Below are 19,296 nucleotides of genomic sequence, written 5' to 3'. Positions count from 1 at the left end.
ATGACAACACAGAAATACAAAAAAAAATCGTAAGAGGCTACTAAGAGCAACTGTACACCAATAAAATGGACAACCTAAAGAAGTGGACAAATTCTTAGAAAGGCACAATCTCCCAAGAAATGAATCAGGAAGAAAGAGAAAATATGAACAGACCAATTACCATTACCGAGATTGAAGCAGTAACTAAAAAATTCTCAACAAACAAAAGTGCAGGATTAGATAGCTTAACAGGTGAATTCTATCAACATTTAAAGAAGAGTTAACATCTATTCTTCTGTAACTATTCCAAAAAATTGCAGAGGAAGGAACCCTTCTGAATTAATTCTATGAGGCCACCATCATCCTGATACCAAACCAGACAAAGATATTGCAAAAAAAAAAAAAAAAAGAAAAGAAAATTACAGGCCAATATCACTGATAAACATAGAAGCAAAATTTCTCAGCAAAATATTAGCAAATCAACTCCAACAATACATTAATAGGATCATACACCATGATCAAGTGGGATTCAGCCCAGGGATACAAGGATTTTTCAAAATCTGCAAATCAATCAGTGTGATATACCACATTAACAAATTGAAGAATAAAAACATATGATCATCTCAATAGATGCAGGAAAAGCTTTTGATAAAATTCAACATCTGTTTATGATGAAAACTCTCCAGAAAGTGGGCATAGATTGAACACACCTCAACATAATAAAGGCCATACATGACAAACTCACAGCAAACATCATACTCAATGGTGAAAAGCTGAAAGCATTTCCTCTAAGATCAGGAACAAGACAAGGAAGCCCACTCTCACCACTTTTATTCAACATAATTTTGGAAGTCCTAGCCACATCAATCAGAGAAGAAAAGAAAGAAAAGGAATCCAAATTGGAAAAGAAGAAGTAAAACTGTCACTGTTTGCAGATGACATGATAATATACACAAAAAATCCTAAAGAAGCTACCAGAAAATTACTAGAGCTCATCAATAAATTTGGTAAAGGTGCAGGAAACAAAGTTAATATACTGAAATCTGTTGCTTTTCTATAGACTAGAAATGAAACATCAGGAAAAGAAATCAAGGAAATGATCCCATTTACCATTGTATCAAAAAGAATAAAATAAGTAGGAATAAACCTATCTATGGAGGCAAAAGACATATACTCTGAAAAGAATATAGTGTCTACTGATGAAAAAAAAATTGAAGATGACACATGTGGAAAGATACACCATGTTCTTTGATTGGAAGAATCAATATTGTTACAATCAATGGCTATACTACCAAAGGCAATATACAGATTCAGTGCAGTCCTTACCAAATTACCAATGGAATTTTTCACAGAACTGACACGAAAAATTTAAAACATTTTATGGAAACACAAAGACTCCAAATAGCCAAAACAATCTTGAGAAAGAAAAACAGCTGGAGGAATCAGGCTCCCTGACTTCAGACTATACTAAAAAGGTACAGTAATCAAAATGGTACTGACACATAAACAGACGTATATCATTGGAACAGGATAGAAAGCCCGGAAATAAACCCACACACTTATGGTCAATTAATCTACAACAAAGGAGGCAAGAGTATACAAAGGAAAAAGACAGTCTCTTCACTAAGTGGTGCTGGGAAAACTGGACAGCTATATGTGAAAGAATGAAATTAGAATATTCTCTAACACCATATACAAAAATAAACCTAAAATAGATTAAAAACCTAAATGTAATACATATACTCTAAAACTCTTAGAGGAAAACATAGGCAGAACATACTTGGACATAAATCACAGCAGTATTTTTTTGGATCTGTATCCTACGGTAACAGAAATAACAACAAAAATTAGCAAATGGGACCTAATCCAACTTAAAAGCCTTTCACAGCAAAGGAAACCATAAATTAAACAAAAAGACAACCAATGGAATGAAAGAAAATATTTGCAAACAATGCAACCAACAAGTTAATTTCCAAAATATACAAACAGCTCATACAGCTCAATATAAAAAAAGCAAACAACCCATTCAAAAAATGTGCAGAGGATCTAAACAGGCTATACTACAAAGAAGACATATAGATGGGCGATGGGCATATGAAAAGATGCTCCACATCACTAATTATTAGAGAAATGCAAATTAAAACTACAGTGAGGTGTCACCTCACACAGGTCAGAATGGCCATCATCAAAAAGTCTACAAATAATAAATGTAGGAGAGGGTGTAGAGAATTGGGAACCCTCATACACTGTTGGTGTGAATGTAAATTGGTACAGCCACTATGGAAAACAGAATTGAAGTTCCTTAACAAAGTGAAAATAGAGTTACCATATGATGCAGCAATCCCATTCCTGGGCATATATCTGGAGAAAACTCTAATTTGAAAAGATACATACACCCCAATGTTCATAGCAGCACTATTTACAATAGCCAAGACACAGAAGCAATCTAAATGCCCATCAACAGATGAATGGATAAAGAAGATGTGCAATACATACACACTGGAATATTACTCTGCCATAAAAAGGAATGAAATAATGTCATTGGCAGCGACATGGATGGACCTAGAGATTATCATGCTGAGTGAAGTAAGTCAGACAGAGAAGGACAGATATCATATGATATCACTTATATGTGGAATCCAAAAAAAATGACACAAATGAACTTATTAACAAAACAGCAACAGTCTCATAAACATAGAAAACAAACTTACGGCTACCAAAGGGGAAAGAGGTGGAGGAGGGATAAATTAGGAGTTTGGGATTAATATATATAAGACAGATAAGCAACAAGGGCACAGGGAACTATATTCAATATATTGTAATAACCTATAATGGAACTATATTCAATATCTGGTAATAACCTATAATGGAAAAGAATCTGAAAAGGAATATATATATATGCACACACATATATACACACACATACATATAGGAATATATATACACACAATATATATTGTGTATATATGTACAAAGGAATATATATATATACACATATATATATATATGAATCAGTTTGCTGTACACCTAAAACATTGTCAATCAACTATACTTCAATTAAAAGAATTAAAAAACACATGAGTCATTCTCTGATTTACATTCTAAAATTAATCACACTGTCTTCTTGGTCCATGCTTCCTTATTTCTAAGGTTCCACTAGACACCCTTTTCTTTCTGTCTCTAGGTGATGCATTGTTACCATCTATTCTTAGAGTGCATCAAAGGGATGACCACAGAACGACAGGAGCACACAAGTAGAACACCTAGCATTTTACAAGGAAATGCTTTCCCAAAGATGTGATGTTTAATCTCTTTTGAGAGAAAAAAAGGAGTTTTCCAAGGCAAGAGGGTTAGGGAGGTGGTAAACAGAATTTTGGGAATGGGAATTGATATGCAGAGGCATGATGCAGCCAAGTATATTTAAAACAGAAAATAGCTAGAGGATGCAAAGTATGCAAAGCGTAATGGAAAACTACAGCAAAAAGATTGTTTGATTCAGTTGACAAAGAGTGGCATTTAGAAGTTATCTGGACCATACACCGAGGGCATATGATTAGACATGTTTTCAAGAGACAAGACTTCCTGAAATACTGAGAATAGACTTAGGAGATGGTAAATTGGGGACAAAAAGCTGGCAATGGACATGTATAAAAGTAGCATTACAAATACATATTCTATTGATTTTTTTTCAATTTTTTTAAACAATGGAGGTACTGAGGACTGAACCCAAGACCTCATGTATGCTAAGCATTCACTCTACCACTGAGCTATACCTCACCCCACTAAATACACATTTTAAATATTCAAAGTTCAATTTTGAACAAGAGCTGCAGTTGTTTTTAAAAGGAGGACTGAAGTATTCTTTTTAAATTTCCTAATTAATTTCATGCAATTAATAATCCATTCAAATATTGTATATTAGGCAGGTATTGGGACACAATAGTGAGCAAAATAGTTAAAACAACCCTGCCCTTGTGAAGATTATATTCTGGTGTTCAAAGAAAATACTCCCAAGAGGATACCCAGACTGCCATATTAAGGCAAAGAGAGCAGATAAGCCTGCCTAGGAAGCAAAGGGAGCAGGGTCAGGAGTCTTTGTTAAATAACAATTTGTTTATACTTCAACAAGAGGTCATTATGTTCTCTCTTATGGTTACCAAATAAACCCAACATGTTGGGTGGGACAAGCATTATTACTATCCTTTTCAGATTTTAGAGCACAGTGTTACAATATGTAAGTAATTTTGCCAACTTTACTATGTCTGTTGTTAGCAGTAAGCACTGTCACTATAGGTAATCCTGTCCTACACATAATCATCTTCTGGACACTGATGAAATGTCCCATTGCACCACTCTGGAAGGTCACATTTATTGACCTAATGTCTACAGAGTTCCCCTGATTGCATGAACTGCATTGCAGTCTTTGCTTGTTCTATGCATTTCATTGGGAAAACATTTCCATGATTCCAAATCCCAGTCTCAGTCAAAATCACATAAATACCCAAATGCTGATAAATGAAATCCACTATGTTGACAACAACAGATATATCCTCTGCACTTTTGAGAAGTTACCTTGGGAATAAACGAAGAGAGGTCAGACTCACCCTTTGGTGCTCAGATATCTGTCCTCTGCTTTTCCCATGAGTCATATCTGTGCTCAAGAAACACAAAGAGGACTAACTCCGAAGGGAAATGGAGCTTTATTTGCTGCTTACATTGAACAGTAGATAGGAAGATGTCAGGAATTACCTTTGCTTGACAGCAATGTTCCTGATACCAACAGAAGGGAAGGTCTCTGTATTTCTCTGTAAACTGCCAGAAATGTGCTCAGTTTCAGGCATGGAATAGTATTTCTAATGCCAATAGATTAAAACTTAATAATGTATATGATATTAAATTACAGGCATGTTCTTAATCTGAAGCCTGAGTCTTAGTCTCCTTGGGTCCAAAACGTTTTCGAAGGTACATAAATGTAGCAGTCAAAGGTAAAAGCAAAACAGACAAAGCAAGAGTCACAACTAATGGCAAGAAAACTCTTCTGGCAGGTGCTGGGCCACTGTCAACACTACCTCCATTGCCTCTGTGTAGGCAGTAGGGCGGAGACCACCCATAGCCACAGTGGCAGTGATGTTGATTATTGCAGATCCCCTTCATGTTGCAGGTCTCAGGCAAGCAGACTCGTGACAGGAGAGACAGACTGACACACTTCTTGTGTAGGCAGATCTTTCCTGGACCACATATGGTGCCATCTTTCACTTCACCAACATCAGGTATATTCATCCCTAGGTGATAGTCAATACTCCAGCAGGTGACACCATTGATGTGAGTGTACTGTAATGTTGAGTGGTCTCTCAGATGGGGAATGCCTCCCACATTCTCACACTGAACTCTCCCACAAAAGATATCTGAAGTACGACATTTGAGGTATGTTGTGCCATTTATACCACAGTGGCCAAAACGGTTTCCCTGGGAGTTGATTTCTTTATAGCAAATCTGAGATGCACTCTTTGCACCTTCACCGAAAATCTCCCTGCACTGTTCATCACGGTTATTACATCTCTTTTGATAGCAGTAGGCACTGTCATCACTACAGGGAATCCCATCCTGCCTATATACATCTTCTGGGCACTGATGAGATGTTCCATTGCACCACTCTGGAAGGTCACATTCACTGACCTGACGTCTACAGAGTTCCCCTGCTGGCATGAACTTGCAGTCTTTGCAACAAAGTCCAAAAGCACAAGCGGCCCCAGGCTTCAGAGTGCAGTTCAACAGACAACAGGGATCTTGTTCACACTGCTTTATAGAGCCACAGTCACACTTCTCTTCTCCTTCAACCACACCGTTCCCACAGCGTTTCAGCATAAAGACTGCCCCTGGAATTGGAGGACTGTACAGACATGATCCCTGGTTTAAAGTGGTCTTTGTAAAGTCTGCATAACTACAATTGGTGAATCTCTCTGATGGCACTCTGACAGCATTCATGATGCAAGCACTTTGCCCACACAAACAGAATTCTTCATCATGCTGCATACCCAAAGTGTGACCTAACTCATGAGCTACAGTGAGGGCAAAAACAGACCAGGGATCTCCTTTGAAATTATTAACTCCACAGTCAATAGGAGGATGACATATTCCTGCAACATAGGCTATCCCAAGTACACTTATAAGTGAATTTTTAATGAAAATATGTGCAGCATCATACTGTAGCTGGGAAAGACTGATTTGTTTCCACTGAGAGAAATCCTCCAGAACCTGTTCTATGCTTATCATTGGGAAAACATTTCCATGATTCCAGATCTCAATTCCAGTCAAAATCACATAAGTACCCAACTGCTGATAAATGGAATCCACTATGTTGACAACAACAAATACATTCTCCTGCACATTTGAGAAATTACTTTGGCAGTAAATGAAGAAATTGTGATCCACCACCACAGTCAGCTCCAGAAACCATGAGTGGGTCCACCAGTTATAAGCAGAATTTTGTCTCAGAGTTAATTTTTCGGCCTCTTCAAATTCCAACTGTTGATGTGCTTTATTTGTTAAGCCACATCTCATAAGTGAGACTTCTGTCTCATTAGTGTTTATCTTATAAATCAGGTGTTCAAATGTGGTAGAGTGCCTGATGGGCTCAATTTCATAAGTAATGTTATTAATCTGTAGCATTCCTTGAAACCCCCCAGAACAAGTACTGAGGGAAACCAGGGACTCCAAGGCCCCCTCCACATAGCCATGATAGTAGCAGTCATCAGGAACAAAAGGCTGATCCTGGCGGAGGGCTTGCTGGTCCGTGTAGGTGAACACTGGGAGATGTCTGGAAACCAAGATCTTCTTAGCCCTCATGTGGACAACATGTTGCCAGCCCCCAAACTGCAGGCTGTAGGAGAGCCAGCCTGGAGCCTTTGCACCTCTGCTTCTGTTGGTAACCTTTGAGGGGATCACCACTTCTGGGGAGCTGAGGCTTTGGGAACGCCCAGCCTGGGAGAGGCCACAAGGGAACAGAGACACCTCAAGCCAGAGCAGTACAACGACTCCCATGGATACCACAGCCTCACCAGCCACCATTATGGAATGGCCATTATGAAACCATCTGTTCAGAGAAAAACAAAGTGAGGCACTGCTGATCTGGCTCGTCTCTGAGTTGACTTTTAAGGATGTGTGTCCTGTCAGAGTTGGACAATCAGAGCTGTAGTGCTGAAAGTGAAAATAAAAAGAAGGGTTTGGATAGCGGGGGGGGCGGATTGGGTAAGGAAAGTAGGAAAAAGAAGTTGAATGGGGAAAAAATTACTAATAAATCAAGAAAAAGCTTTGGATTTGTTTTCAATAAATGGGGGGGGGTGGGTGGGAAGTTAGATGGGGTATAGGTAGTACAATATTGGCCATATGTTGATAGTTGTTGGATTTGACAATAGGTACTTAGGTTTCAATATACAATTACCTCAATACATATAGGTGGAATAAAAATCTCTCCTATAAAAAGTTAAAGCAAAAGTAAAGGAACTTTAGCGTAGGGTGACTGTATATCTCAGTTGGTCCAAGATCACGTTGTTTATACCTGCTGTCCTTGTGTAACTATTGGTACTTTCCACTGTGAAAACCGGAGAGGTCAGAAATAATCACAGTCCTTACATCAATTTGTATCAGATTGATACAAATCGATTTTCTTTAGAGTTTCTTTATCTCAAGTTATTTACTTGTCTCCTTGCTGTATTCTCCTTCATCCACAACTCTATGGGACTGTAAGGTCATTGAGGGCAGGGTTTATGATTTTAACTCATTTAAGAATTCCCTATAATACCTAGTATCATTCTCTATACAGTGGAAAATGGAAATGGGGGAGGGGTGGTGAAGTACTTGGGTTATAGATGAATGTCACTTAAGATGTATTCTTATATGAATATAATTTTATAAGAGAAAAAAATCATAAAAAACTGACATCTTCTAAAGGAATGAGGAGAACAGTGTTGTTCTCTTCAGTTACCTACAGGAGAATACCAAAGACAAGAGGAAATGCCTTAAGAAGGGAAAGTGAGAATTCATGACATTTAAAGGCTTGGGGAAAGGAACTCTGTCTTCTGGGCAAAGGCATGAGAGTGCCTGGTATTTTAGGATTGCAAGGGAAAATTCCCAATGTCTGCTTAAATATATTTACCAACAGGTTTTGAAAGTGGGGGAATTTCTGTACCTGGCCTACAGTCTCTCTGGCAACACTCCTTCATTTCTCTTCTTAATTCATTAAACAATTATTTATATGTTTGGAGCATACAAAGTACAGGACATTGTGCTACATGTTAGGGAAATAAAGTAAATATACAGAGCATTAAATAAATTATCAATTTTGTACAGAAATGTGTGGCAGGGACTTATAATATTGTATTCAACATTTCATGTATTATGTGCCCTTTTCTTTGGCTGAGTGTCTATAGACATCATCACAGTCTCAGCCTAAGTGCCAAAAAAGTAGGTAAAAAGCACTGATCCTATGGAAAAATAGATAAGTAATCAGCTTACTATAATAGGATCTAAATAATTAATTAATTTAAATAGATTAATTAATCTAAATAGATCAATTAATCTAAATAGATTAATCTGAGGCCAATAAAGTTAATGACTCAGGGATCCTCACTGTACAGACCTCCATAAACCCCTGGGAGGTGCTTAGTAATACAGTTTATGAGAGTCATCAATATAACACTGTTCAAAATTAGTCACTACACACAAGCAAATTTAAAGTGCCCTGAAATATCACAGTTTATACATTAAAGACTTGATAAAGGTTTCCTGAAATTCAACAATAATTTATGTAGTATTTATTGTATTACCAATAACAAGTTGTAAAGCTGATTTTTCTAAACTATAAATAATAAAGAATAAATTTTGATTGAATATCCTAGGGATAGTCAATTATCTTCCTGTTCTCTCCAGAGAAAATGTAACAAAATAATTCTCATAAGACAGGCAATTAAAGAGGAAGCAATTATAAAACTGTAGGGAAACATATTATAGAAGTGTATCAGGAAGTTAATATAAGTACTGGGTTTTAAAAATTTTGTGATGGTTATCGTATTTTCAAACTTTTAAAATTTATAATTCATTGTGATTTCTTCCTCATGTTAAATAAATGTTCATTTTTATCCTTATTGTAATTTTCTATTCTTTTTCTTAAAGTGTCCTCTCTTGTAGATGCTTCAGGTCCAAAAATCTGATTTCAGCACTGACTGTGATAAACATACTGACAAAGGTAAGTTCAGTTTCTTATGAGTAAACACAGGAAGAGCAACTAAGCCAAGCTAATTGAGAAGCCTTGCATGGGAGATGTGAAAATAAAGGTGACTGATCCAGTACCAATTATCTCCTGGACTCTGAATCATTCCTAGTCAATACTTCCTTTACTCTGATTCAAATTCTTCTATGTCATCCCTCCATTGAACTTCCCCTATTACTTCTGCAATCTTCATTTAATGAGAAAGGAAGAGAGAGAGAGCCAAACTCAATCCTCAACCTCTTCACAGAGCTCCCTATACCTCTTTACTTTATTAAACCTGAGCTTCTGTAGAATTTACTGCTTGCCCTAAAGCTCACTCTAGAGAAACTCACGTCACAGAAGTCATATGTGCTTTATGGTCCACAGGCTGGGTTCCGGTTGTCCACAGCCCATAAAGTCCATTCAGGACCACTTACCCTGCTACATTTGACTAGACTGATTTTTAACATTTCTTTCTCACTCTTCCATCAACCACTCCCTGCACAAATTTCAAAGACTTTGACATCTGAAAGTGGAAGTCTCTCTCCACCCTAATTGTTAGTGAGTTAGTGTGTGTGCATTTCTCAAGAGAAGAGTCTAGCCTGTCCAACTCTTCTATTTGTCTTAGCAGATTTCCCAGCAGGCACAGGGGCTCCCCAGGTTGAAGAGTCCACCTGTATGGACTTTCTCTTCCTTATAAATCCCTCCCATGGGTGCCAGACGTGATGCCTTTTTTTCCGTCCTACTTGGTTACATGGATTTGTATTTTGCAGCTTTGGTCGTACAGAAGATCTGCCAGTTTCCAATTCATTTTATGTGAGATTTTTTTCCTCATACAGATGTATTTTTGACATGTTTTTTGGGGGAGGTGAGTTCCATGTCCTCTTACTCTGCCATCTTCATCTCCTCCTCACTCTGCCATCTTGATCCCTTCCTCAGGTGGTTTTGATTCAAAATAGCACTTTATAGATACAGAGCATCACAAGTTATGTCCTAGAGTAAGAAATGTGGCTTTTTGGGGGTCAGGGTTGGGTTTTTTAAAACTGAAATATAGATTGATTTACAATAGTAGCTTCAAATGTACAACATAGTGATTTAATATTTTTATAGACTAAACCATTTAAAGTTATATAAAAGATTGGCTATGCTCCCTGTGTTGTACAGTATATCCTGGTAGCTTATGTATTTTATACATAGTGGTTTGTATTCTTAATCCTCTACTCCTATTTTCCCCTTCCCTGATCCCTCTCCACCATGGTAACCACTGATTTGTTCTCTATATCTTTAAGTCTGTTTCTGTTTTGTTGTTGTATTCATTTATTTTATTTTTTAGATTCCTCATATAAGTGTCTTTCTTTGTCTTTCTTTGTCTGACTTAACTCACTAAGCATAATACCTTCCAGGGCCAACCATGTTGTCGAAAGTGGTAAAAGTTCATTCTTAAATTTCATTAAAATTGGCTGAATAATATTCGTGTGTGTGTGTGTATCACATCTTTATCTATCATCTGTGGATGGACACTTGGGTGGCTTCCATGTCTTGGCTATTGTAAATACTGCTGTCATGAACATTGAGGTGCACGAGTCTTTTCCAATTAGTGTTTTCTTTGGGGGAGGTTATATACCCAGTAGTGGAATTGCTGAATCATATGGTAGTTCTATTTTTAAGTTTTTGAGGAACCCCCATACAATATTCCATAGTGGCTGTACTACTTTACATTCCCACAACAGTTTGTGAGGATTCCTTTTTCTCCACATCTTTGCCAACATTTGTTATTTGTGGTCTTCTTGACAAAAGCCATTCTGACAGGTGTGAGGTGATATCTAATTGTGGTTTTCATTTGTATTTCCCTGATGGTTAGCAGTGTTGAGCATCTTTTCATGTGCTTGTTGGGCATGTGTATGTCTTCTTTGGAAAAATGTCAGTTTAGGTCTTTTGCCCATTTTTTGATTGGGTTTTTTTTTTTTTTTAGATACTGAGTTGTATGAGTTATTTATATATTTCTGATATTACACCTTATAGGTCATATCACTTGCAAATATTTTCTCCCATTCAGTTGGTTATCTTTCATTTTGATAATGGTTTCTTTTGCTGTGCAAAACACTTAGTGTAATTGAGTCCTATTTATTTTCACTTTTGCTTCCTTTGCCTGATGAGACCGATGCAAAAAAGATTGGTATGACTTGTGTCAGAGTGTTCTGCCTGTTTTATTCTACAGGTTTTATGGTTTCAGGTCTTATATTTAGGTCTTTTTTTAAAAATTGAAGTAAAAATGATTTACAATATTAAGTTATTTTCAGGTGTACAGCATAGTGATTCAGTATTTTTGCAGATTATACTCTATTATAGGTTATTATGTGGTAATAACTATAATTTCCTCTGCTATACAATATAGCCTTGTTTCTTATCTTTTTCATACATAATAGTCTGAATCTGTTAATCCTATATCCCTAATTTGTCCCTCCCCCTTCTTCTCCCCTTTGTTAACCACTAGTTTTTTTCCCTATATCTGTGAGTCTGTTTCTGTTTGGCATATACATTTATTTGTATAACTTTTTTAGATTCATATATAAGTAATATCATACAGTGTATCTTTCTCTGTCTGACTTACTTCCCTTAGTATAATATTCTCTAAGTCCATCCATATTGCTGCAAATGGCAGAATTTAATTCTTTTATATGGCTGAGTTATATTCCATTCTATGTATATATCACATCTTGTTTATCCATTAGTCTGTGATTGTACATTTGGGTTCCTTCCAAATCTTGGGTGGCTATTGTAAATATTGCTGTTATGAACATCAGATTGCAGGTGTCTTTTTGAATTAGTGTTTTTATTTATTCTGAGTATATACCCAGGAGTGGAATTGCTGGGTGACATGCTAGTTTTATTTTTAGTTTTTTAAGGAAACTCCATACTGTTTTCTATAGTGGCTGCATCAATTTATATTCCTACCAACAGTGCATGAGAGTTCCCTTTTCTCCGTGCCCTCTCCAGCATTCTTTACTTGCGGTCTTTTTGATGATAAACATTCTGACAGGTGTGAGGTGATATCTCACTGGTTTTGATTTGTATTTCCCTGATGGTTAGTGATGTTGAGCATCTTTTCATGTGCCTATTGGCAATCTGTATGTCTTCTTTGGAAACATGTCCATTCAGGTCTTCTGCACATTTTTAGTCAGGTTGTTTGTTTTCTTGATATTGAGTTATATGAGCTGTTTATATATTTTGAATGTTAACCACTTGTCAGTCACATCATTGCAAATATTTTCTCTCGTTCAGTAGGTTGTCTTTTCATTTTATTGATGGTTTCCTTTGCTGTGCAAAAGCTTTTAAGTTTAATTAGGTCCCATTTTTTTTTGCTTTAATCTTTTCCCCTTAGGAATGAATTCAAAAATATATTGCTGTGATTTATGTTGAAGAGTGTCCTGCCAGTGTTCTCTTCTAGTTTTATGGTTTCAGGTCTTACATTTATATCTTTAAACCATTTTGAGTTTGTTTTGTATATGGTGTGTGAGAAAACATTCTAATCTTACTCTTTTACATGTAGCTGTCCAATTTTCCTAGCACCACTTGTTGAAGAAACTGTCTTTTCTCCATTGTATATTCTTGCTTCTTTTACTGTAGATGAATTGACTATAGATTTGTGCATTTATTTCTTGGCTCTCTATTCTGTTCCATTGATCTATATATCTGTTTTTTGTTCCAGTACCACACTGTTTTGATTAATTTAGCATTGTAGTATTCTCTGAAGTCTGGGAGGGTTACACCTTCAGTTTTGTTCTTTTTCCTGAGAACTGCTTTGGCTATTTGGGGTATTTTTTAGTTCCATTTAATTTTAAGATTATTCCTTCCAGTTCTTGAAAAATGTCATGGGTATGTGGGTAGGGATTACATTAAATCTGTAGATTGCTTTGGGTAGTATGACTATTTTAACAATATCAATTATTCAATTCTAAGAGCATAACATATCTTTCCATTTCTTTGAATCTTATTGTTTCCTTTTTCACTGTTTTCTTGTTTTTAGAGTATAAGTCTGCTGCCTCTTTGGTTAAGTTTATTCCTAGGTCTTTCTTTCTGATGAGATATAAAATAGGATAATTTCTCTTTCTGATATTTCATTGTTATCGCCTAGCAACACAGCAGATTTCTATATACTAATGTTGTATCCTGCTACCTTGATGAATTAATTAATTAGTTCCAGTAGTTTCTTGGTGGAAACTTTTAGAGTTTTCTATGTAAGTTATCATATCATCTGGAAATAGTGACAGTTTTAGCTCTTCTCTTTCAACTTAGATATCTTTCATTTCTTTTTAAAATTGTTTGACTGCTGTGGCTAGGACTTCCTTGCCCTATTCCTAAATTTAGTGGGACGGCTTTCCACTTTTCATCATTGAGTGTGGTGTCTGGGTTTGTTGTAAACTGCCTTTATTATGTTGAGATATATTCCTTCAGTACCAACTTTGGCGAAAATTTTTATCATGAATGGATGTTGAATTTTGTCAAATAGTATCTCAGTGTCTATTGAGATGATCATGTGATTTTTATACTAACTTTTGTTAATGTCATGTGTCACATTGATTTATTTGTGAATGTTGAATAATATTTGTGACCCTGGAATAAATCCAATTTGATCATGGTGTATGATCCTCTTTGTATGTTTTTGGATTAGGTTTACTAATATTTTGTTAAGGATTTTTGCATTTATATTCATCAGAGATATTGGCCTATAATTTTCACTTTTTTTATATCAGGGTAATGGTAGCCTTGTGGATTGAATTTGGGATTTCCCTTCTCTTTAATTTTTGGCAATAATTTGAAAAGGATAGGTATTAGTTCTTTATTTGTTTGGTAGAATTCCTCTGTGAGACCACATGGTCCTGGACTTTTGTTTGTTTGGAGAATTTTAATTACAAAATCAACTTTACTTCTACAGACTAGTCTGTTCAAATTGTCTATTTCTTTTTGATTCAGTCTTGGCAGGTTACATGTTTCTAAAAATGTGTCCATTTCTTCTAGGCTGTCCAATTTGTCAGCATATAACTATTCATAGTATTCAGTTATGATTTTTTTGTATCTCTGTGGTATCAGCTGTTATTTCTTCTCTTTTATTTCTTATTTTGTTTATTTAGGTCCTTTCTCTGTTTTTTTCTTAATAGGAGCCCAGCTAAAGGCTTATCAATTTTCTCTCTCTTTTCAAAAACCAGCTCTTGGTTTTATTGATCTTTTCCATCATTTTTGTTTGTTTTTTGTTTGTTTTAATCTCTGTTTCATTTATTTCCTCTCTGATCTTTTTTTTTTTATTGAAGTATAGTTGTTTTACAATGCTGTGTCCATTTCTGATGTGAAGCATAATGTTTCAGTATACATATACATACATACATTCCTTTTCATATTCTTTTTTTAACATTTTTTATTGATTTATAATCATTTTACAATGTTGTGTCAAATTCCAGTGTTCAGCACAATTTTTCAGTCATTCATGGACATATATACACTCATTGTCACATTTTTTTCCCTGTGATTTATCATAACATTTTGTGTATATTTCCCTGTGCTATACAGTGTAATCTTGTTTATCTGTTCTACAATTTTGAAATCCCAGTCTATCCCTTCCCACCCTCTACCCCCCTGGTAACCACAAGTCTGTATTCTCTGTCCATGAGTCTATTTCTGTCCTGTATTTATGCTTTGTTTTTGTTTGTTTGTTTTTGTTTTTGTTTTTTAGATTCCACATATGAGCGATCTCATATGGTATTTTTCTTTCTCTTTCTGGCTTACTTTACTTAGAATGACATTCTCTAGGAGCATCCATGTTGCTGCAAATGGTGTTATGTTGTCGGTTTTTATGGCTGAGTAGTATTCCATTGTATAAATATACCACTTCTTCTTTATCCAGTCACCTGTTGATGGACATTTAGGCTGTTTCCATGTTTTGGCTATTGTAAATAGTGCTGCTATGAACATTGGAGTGCAGGTGTCATCCTGAAGTAGATTTCCTTCTGGATACGAGCCCAGGAGTGGGATTCCTGGGTCATATGGTAAGTCTATTCCTAGTCTTTTGAGGAATCTTCACACTGTTTTCCATAGTGGCTGCACCAAACTGCATTCCCACCAGCAGTGTAGGAGGGTTCCCCTTTCTCCACAGCCTCTCCAGCATTTGTCATTTGTGGATTTTTGAATGATGGCCATTCTGACTGGTGTGAGGTGATACCTCATTGTAGTTTTGATTTGCATTTCTCTGATAATTAGTGATATTGAACATTTTTTCATGTGCTTTTTGATCATTTGTATGTCTTCCTTGGAGAATTGCTTGTTTAGGTCTTCTGCCCATTTTTGGATTGGGTTGTTGATTTTTTTCTTATTGAGTCGTATGAGCTGCTTATATATTCTGGAGATCAAGCCTTTGTCAGTTTCACTTGCAAAAATTTTCTCCCATTCCGTAGGTTTTCTTCTTGTTTTACTTCTGATTTCCTTTGCTCTGCAGAAGCTTGTAAGTTTCATTAGGTCCCATTTGTTTATTCTTGCTTTTATTTCTTCAAGGAGAAAATTTTTGAAATGTATGTCAGATAATGTTTTGCCTATGTTTTCCTCTAGGAGGTTTATTGTATCTTGTCTTATGTTTAAGTCTTTAATCCATTTTGAGTTGATTTTTGTATATGGTGTAAGGGTGTGTTCTAGCTTCATTGTTTTACATGCTGCTGTCCAGTTTTCCCAACACCATTTGCTGAAGAGACTGTCTTTATTCCATTGTATATTCTTGCCTCCTTTGTCGAAGATGAGTTGACCGAAAGTTTGTGGGTTCATTTCTGGGCTCTCTATTCTGTTCCATTGGTCTATATGTCTGTTTTGGTACCAATACCATGCTGTCTTGATGACTGTAGCTCTATAGTATTGTCTGAAGTCTGGGAGAGTTATTCCTCCAGCCTCTTTCTTTCTCTTCAGTAATGCTTTAGCAATTCTAGGTCTTTGATGGTTCCGTATACATTTTATTATGATTTGTTCTAGTTCTGTGAAATATGTCCTGGGTAATTGGATAGGGATTGCATTAAATCTGTAGATTGCCTTGGGCAGTGTGACCATTTTAACAATACTGATTCTTCCAATCCAAGAGCATGGAATATCTTTCCATTTTTTAAAAGTCTTCTTTAATTTCCTTCATCAATGGTTTATAGTTTTCTGTGTATAATTCTTTCGCCTCCTTGGTTAGGTTTATTCCCAGATATTTTATTACTTTGGGTGCTATTTTAAAGGAGATTGTTTCTTTACTTTCTTTTTCTGTTGATTTATCGTTAGTGTAAAGAAAGGCAACTGATTTTTGAACATTAATTTTGTAACCTGCTACCTTGCTGAATTCTTCGATCAGCTCTAGTAGCTTTTTTGTGGACCTTTTAGGGTTTTCTATATATAGTAACATGTCATCAGCATATAATGACACTTTTACCTCTTCTTTTCCAATTTGGATCCCTTTTATTTCTTTCTCTTGCCTGGTTGCTGTGGCTAGGACTTCCAGGACTATATTGAATAGGAGTGGTGATAGTGGGCCTCCTTGTCTTGTCCCAGATTTTAGTGGGAAGCTTTTGAGTTTTTCACCGTTGAGAACTATGCTGGCTATAGGTTTGTCATATATAGCTTTTATTATGTTGAGATATGTTCCCTCTATACCCACTTTGGCGAGAGTTTTTATCATAAATGGGTGTTGAATTTTATCAAATGCTTTTTCTGCATCGATTGAGATGATCATGTGGTTTTTGTCCTTTCTCTTGTTGATGTGATGTATTACATTGATTGATTTGCGTATGTTGAACCAGCCTTGTGTCCCTGGGATGAACCCCACTTGGTCATGATGAATAATCTTTTTATGTGTTGTTGGATTCTATTTGCTAAAATTTTGGTGAGGATTTTGGCGTCTATGTTCATCAGTGATATTGGCCTATAATTCTCTTTTTTTGTAGTGTCTTTGCCTGGCTTTGGTATCAGGGTGATGGTGGCTTCATAGAATGAGTTTGGGAGTATTCTCTCCTTTTCAATCATCTGGAAGAGTTTGAGAAGGACTGGTATGAGTTCTTCTTTGTATGTTTGGTAGAATTCCCTGGTGAAGCCATCCGGTCCTGGACTTTTATTTGTAGGGAGGTTTTTAATTGCTATTTCTATTTCCTTTCTAGTGATCGGATTGTTCAAGTGTTCAGTTTCTTCTTGATTCAGTCTTGGTGGACAGTATGTTTCCAGAAACTTGTCCATCTCCTCTAGGTTATCCAGTTTGGTTCCATATAGTTTTTCATAATATTCTCGTATGATATTCTGTATTTCTATTTTGTTTGTTGTAATTTCTCCATTTTCCTTTCTTATTTTGCTAATTTGTGCTCTCTCTTTTTTCTTCTTTGTGAATTTGGCCAGAGGTTTGTCGATTTTATTTACTTTTTCAAAAAACCAGATTTTGGTTTGATTGATTTTTTCTATGGTCTTTTTAATCTGTATTTTATTTATTTCCTCCCTAATCTTTATAATTTCCTTCCTTCTGCTGCCTTTTGGGGTTTTTTGTTCTTCTTTTTCTAGTTCATTCAGCTGGTGGGTTAAATTGTTTATTTGAGATTGTTCTTCTTTTTTGAGGAAGGCCTGTATCGCTATAAACTTCCCTCTTAGCACTGCCTTTGCTGTGTCCCATAAATTTTGTGTGGTTGTGCTTTCATTTTCATTTGTCTCAAGGTATTTTTTAATTTCAGCTTTGATTTCCTCATTGACCCGTTGGTTTTTTAATAACATATTGTTTAATCTCCATGCTTTCCTTTTGTTCTCCTTTGTTTCTCTGTTGTTGATTTCTAGTTTCATGGCATTGTGGTCAGTAAAGATGCTTGAGATAATTTCTATCTTCTTAAAATTGCTGAGGTTTCTTTTGTGCCCAAGTACATGATCAATCCTTGGAAGTGTTCCATGTGCACTTGAAAACAATGTATATCCTATTTGGGGGGGGGGTGTAATGCTCTGAAAATATCCACCAAATCTATTTTTCTATTGTATTATTTAATTCTGTTGCCTTATTTATTTTCTGTCTGGAAGATCTGTCTAGTGATGTTAATGCAGTGTTAAAATCTCCAACTATGATTGTATTCCCATCAATATCCCCCTTTATCTCTGTTACTAATTGTTTTATGTACTTAGGTGCTCCTATATTGGGTGCATATATATTAACGAGTGTAATATCCTCATCTAGTATCACTCCTTTAATCATTATAAAATGTCCTTCTTTATCTTTCTTTAGGGCCTTTGTTTTGAAGTCTGTTTTGTCTGAAAGCAGTACTGCAACACCTGATTTTTTGGTTTTTCCATTTGCATGGAATATCCTTTTCCATCCTTTCATTCTCAATCTATATGTGTCCTTCTCCCTAAAGTGGGTCTCTTGTATGCAGCATATTGAAGGTTCTTGCTTTATTATCCAGTCTGCCACTCTGTGTCTTTTGACTGGAGCATTTAGTCCATTAACATTTACAGTAATTAATGATAGATGTGTGTTTATTGCCATTTTGAACTTTGCAGTTGATTTGGTATTTCCTCTTTGTTCCTTTCTTCTTCCTTTTGTGGTTTGGTAATTTTGCTTTGTATTATCATGGCTTTTATTTAGTTTTTGTGACTCCCTTGTAAGGTTTTGGCTTGTGGTTACCCTTTTATGTAAGTCTATTAGCCCATTAGTATAACTGTTTTTATTAAACTGATAGTAACATGATCTCAAACCCATCCTACCGAGAACAAAAAATTTAAAAAAGAAAGAAGAAAAAGAAAAAAAATTCTATATTTTCCTGCCTCCCTCTCCCACTCTCAATGATTTGTATGTCTTCTTTTATAATTTCAGGTTTATTTTATTTGTAATTCATGAGTTATCACCTTTCCAGTTGTGAGTTTCTCATTTCTGTAGCATCCTGCTGCTTTTCTATTTAGAGTAGACCTTTCAGTATTTCTTTTAGCATGAGTTTAGTGTTGCTAAACTCTTGTAGCTTTTTCTTGTCTGTGAAATTCTTTATGTCTCATTCTATCCTAAAGGATAGCGTTGCTGGATAAAGTATCCTAGGCTGCAT

At 35.8% G+C, this 19,296-nt stretch overlaps 2 protein-coding genes across 14 annotated transcripts in view; one reads left to right on the top strand and one right to left on the bottom strand.

The window, feature by feature from the left end:
• MED6 (mediator complex subunit 6) overlaps positions 1-9,180 on the top strand; it is a 64,350-nt gene extending 55,170 nt beyond the window's left edge. Inside the window, exon 7 of the mRNA XM_072963321.1 lies at positions 9,151-9,180. Coding sequence (XP_072819422.1) covers positions 9,151-9,165 — 15 coding nt within the window. The 3' untranslated portion in view covers positions 9,166-9,180. The remainder of the gene's footprint in view (positions 1-9,150) is intronic.
• The window catches only part of LOC102531629 (disintegrin and metalloproteinase domain-containing protein 21), an 86,455-nt gene that overhangs the window by 46,087 nt on the left and 21,072 nt on the right, over positions 1-19,296 (bottom strand). For 5 of the 13 annotated variants that reach the window (XM_072963311.1, XM_072963315.1, XM_072963312.1 and 2 more), the window contains one exon: positions 4,661-7,176. The exons of 6 other annotated variants lie outside the window; for them this stretch is intronic. In XM_072963311.1, the coding sequence (XP_072819412.1) occupies positions 4,891-7,176 (2,286 nt within the window). In that variant the 3' untranslated portion in view covers positions 4,661-4,890. Of the gene's footprint in view, positions 1-4,660; positions 7,177-19,296 lie in introns of those variants that run through there. 2 more of the 13 variants (XM_072963317.1, XM_072963316.1) reach the window with 1 other exon arrangement.

The sequence above is a fragment of the Vicugna pacos genome, chromosome 6, assembly GCF_048564905.1.
Source record: "Vicugna pacos chromosome 6, VicPac4, whole genome shotgun sequence".
Lineage (NCBI taxonomy): Eukaryota > Metazoa > Chordata > Mammalia > Artiodactyla > Camelidae > Vicugna > Vicugna pacos.
This window is presented reverse-complemented; position numbering and strand designations above follow the sequence as displayed.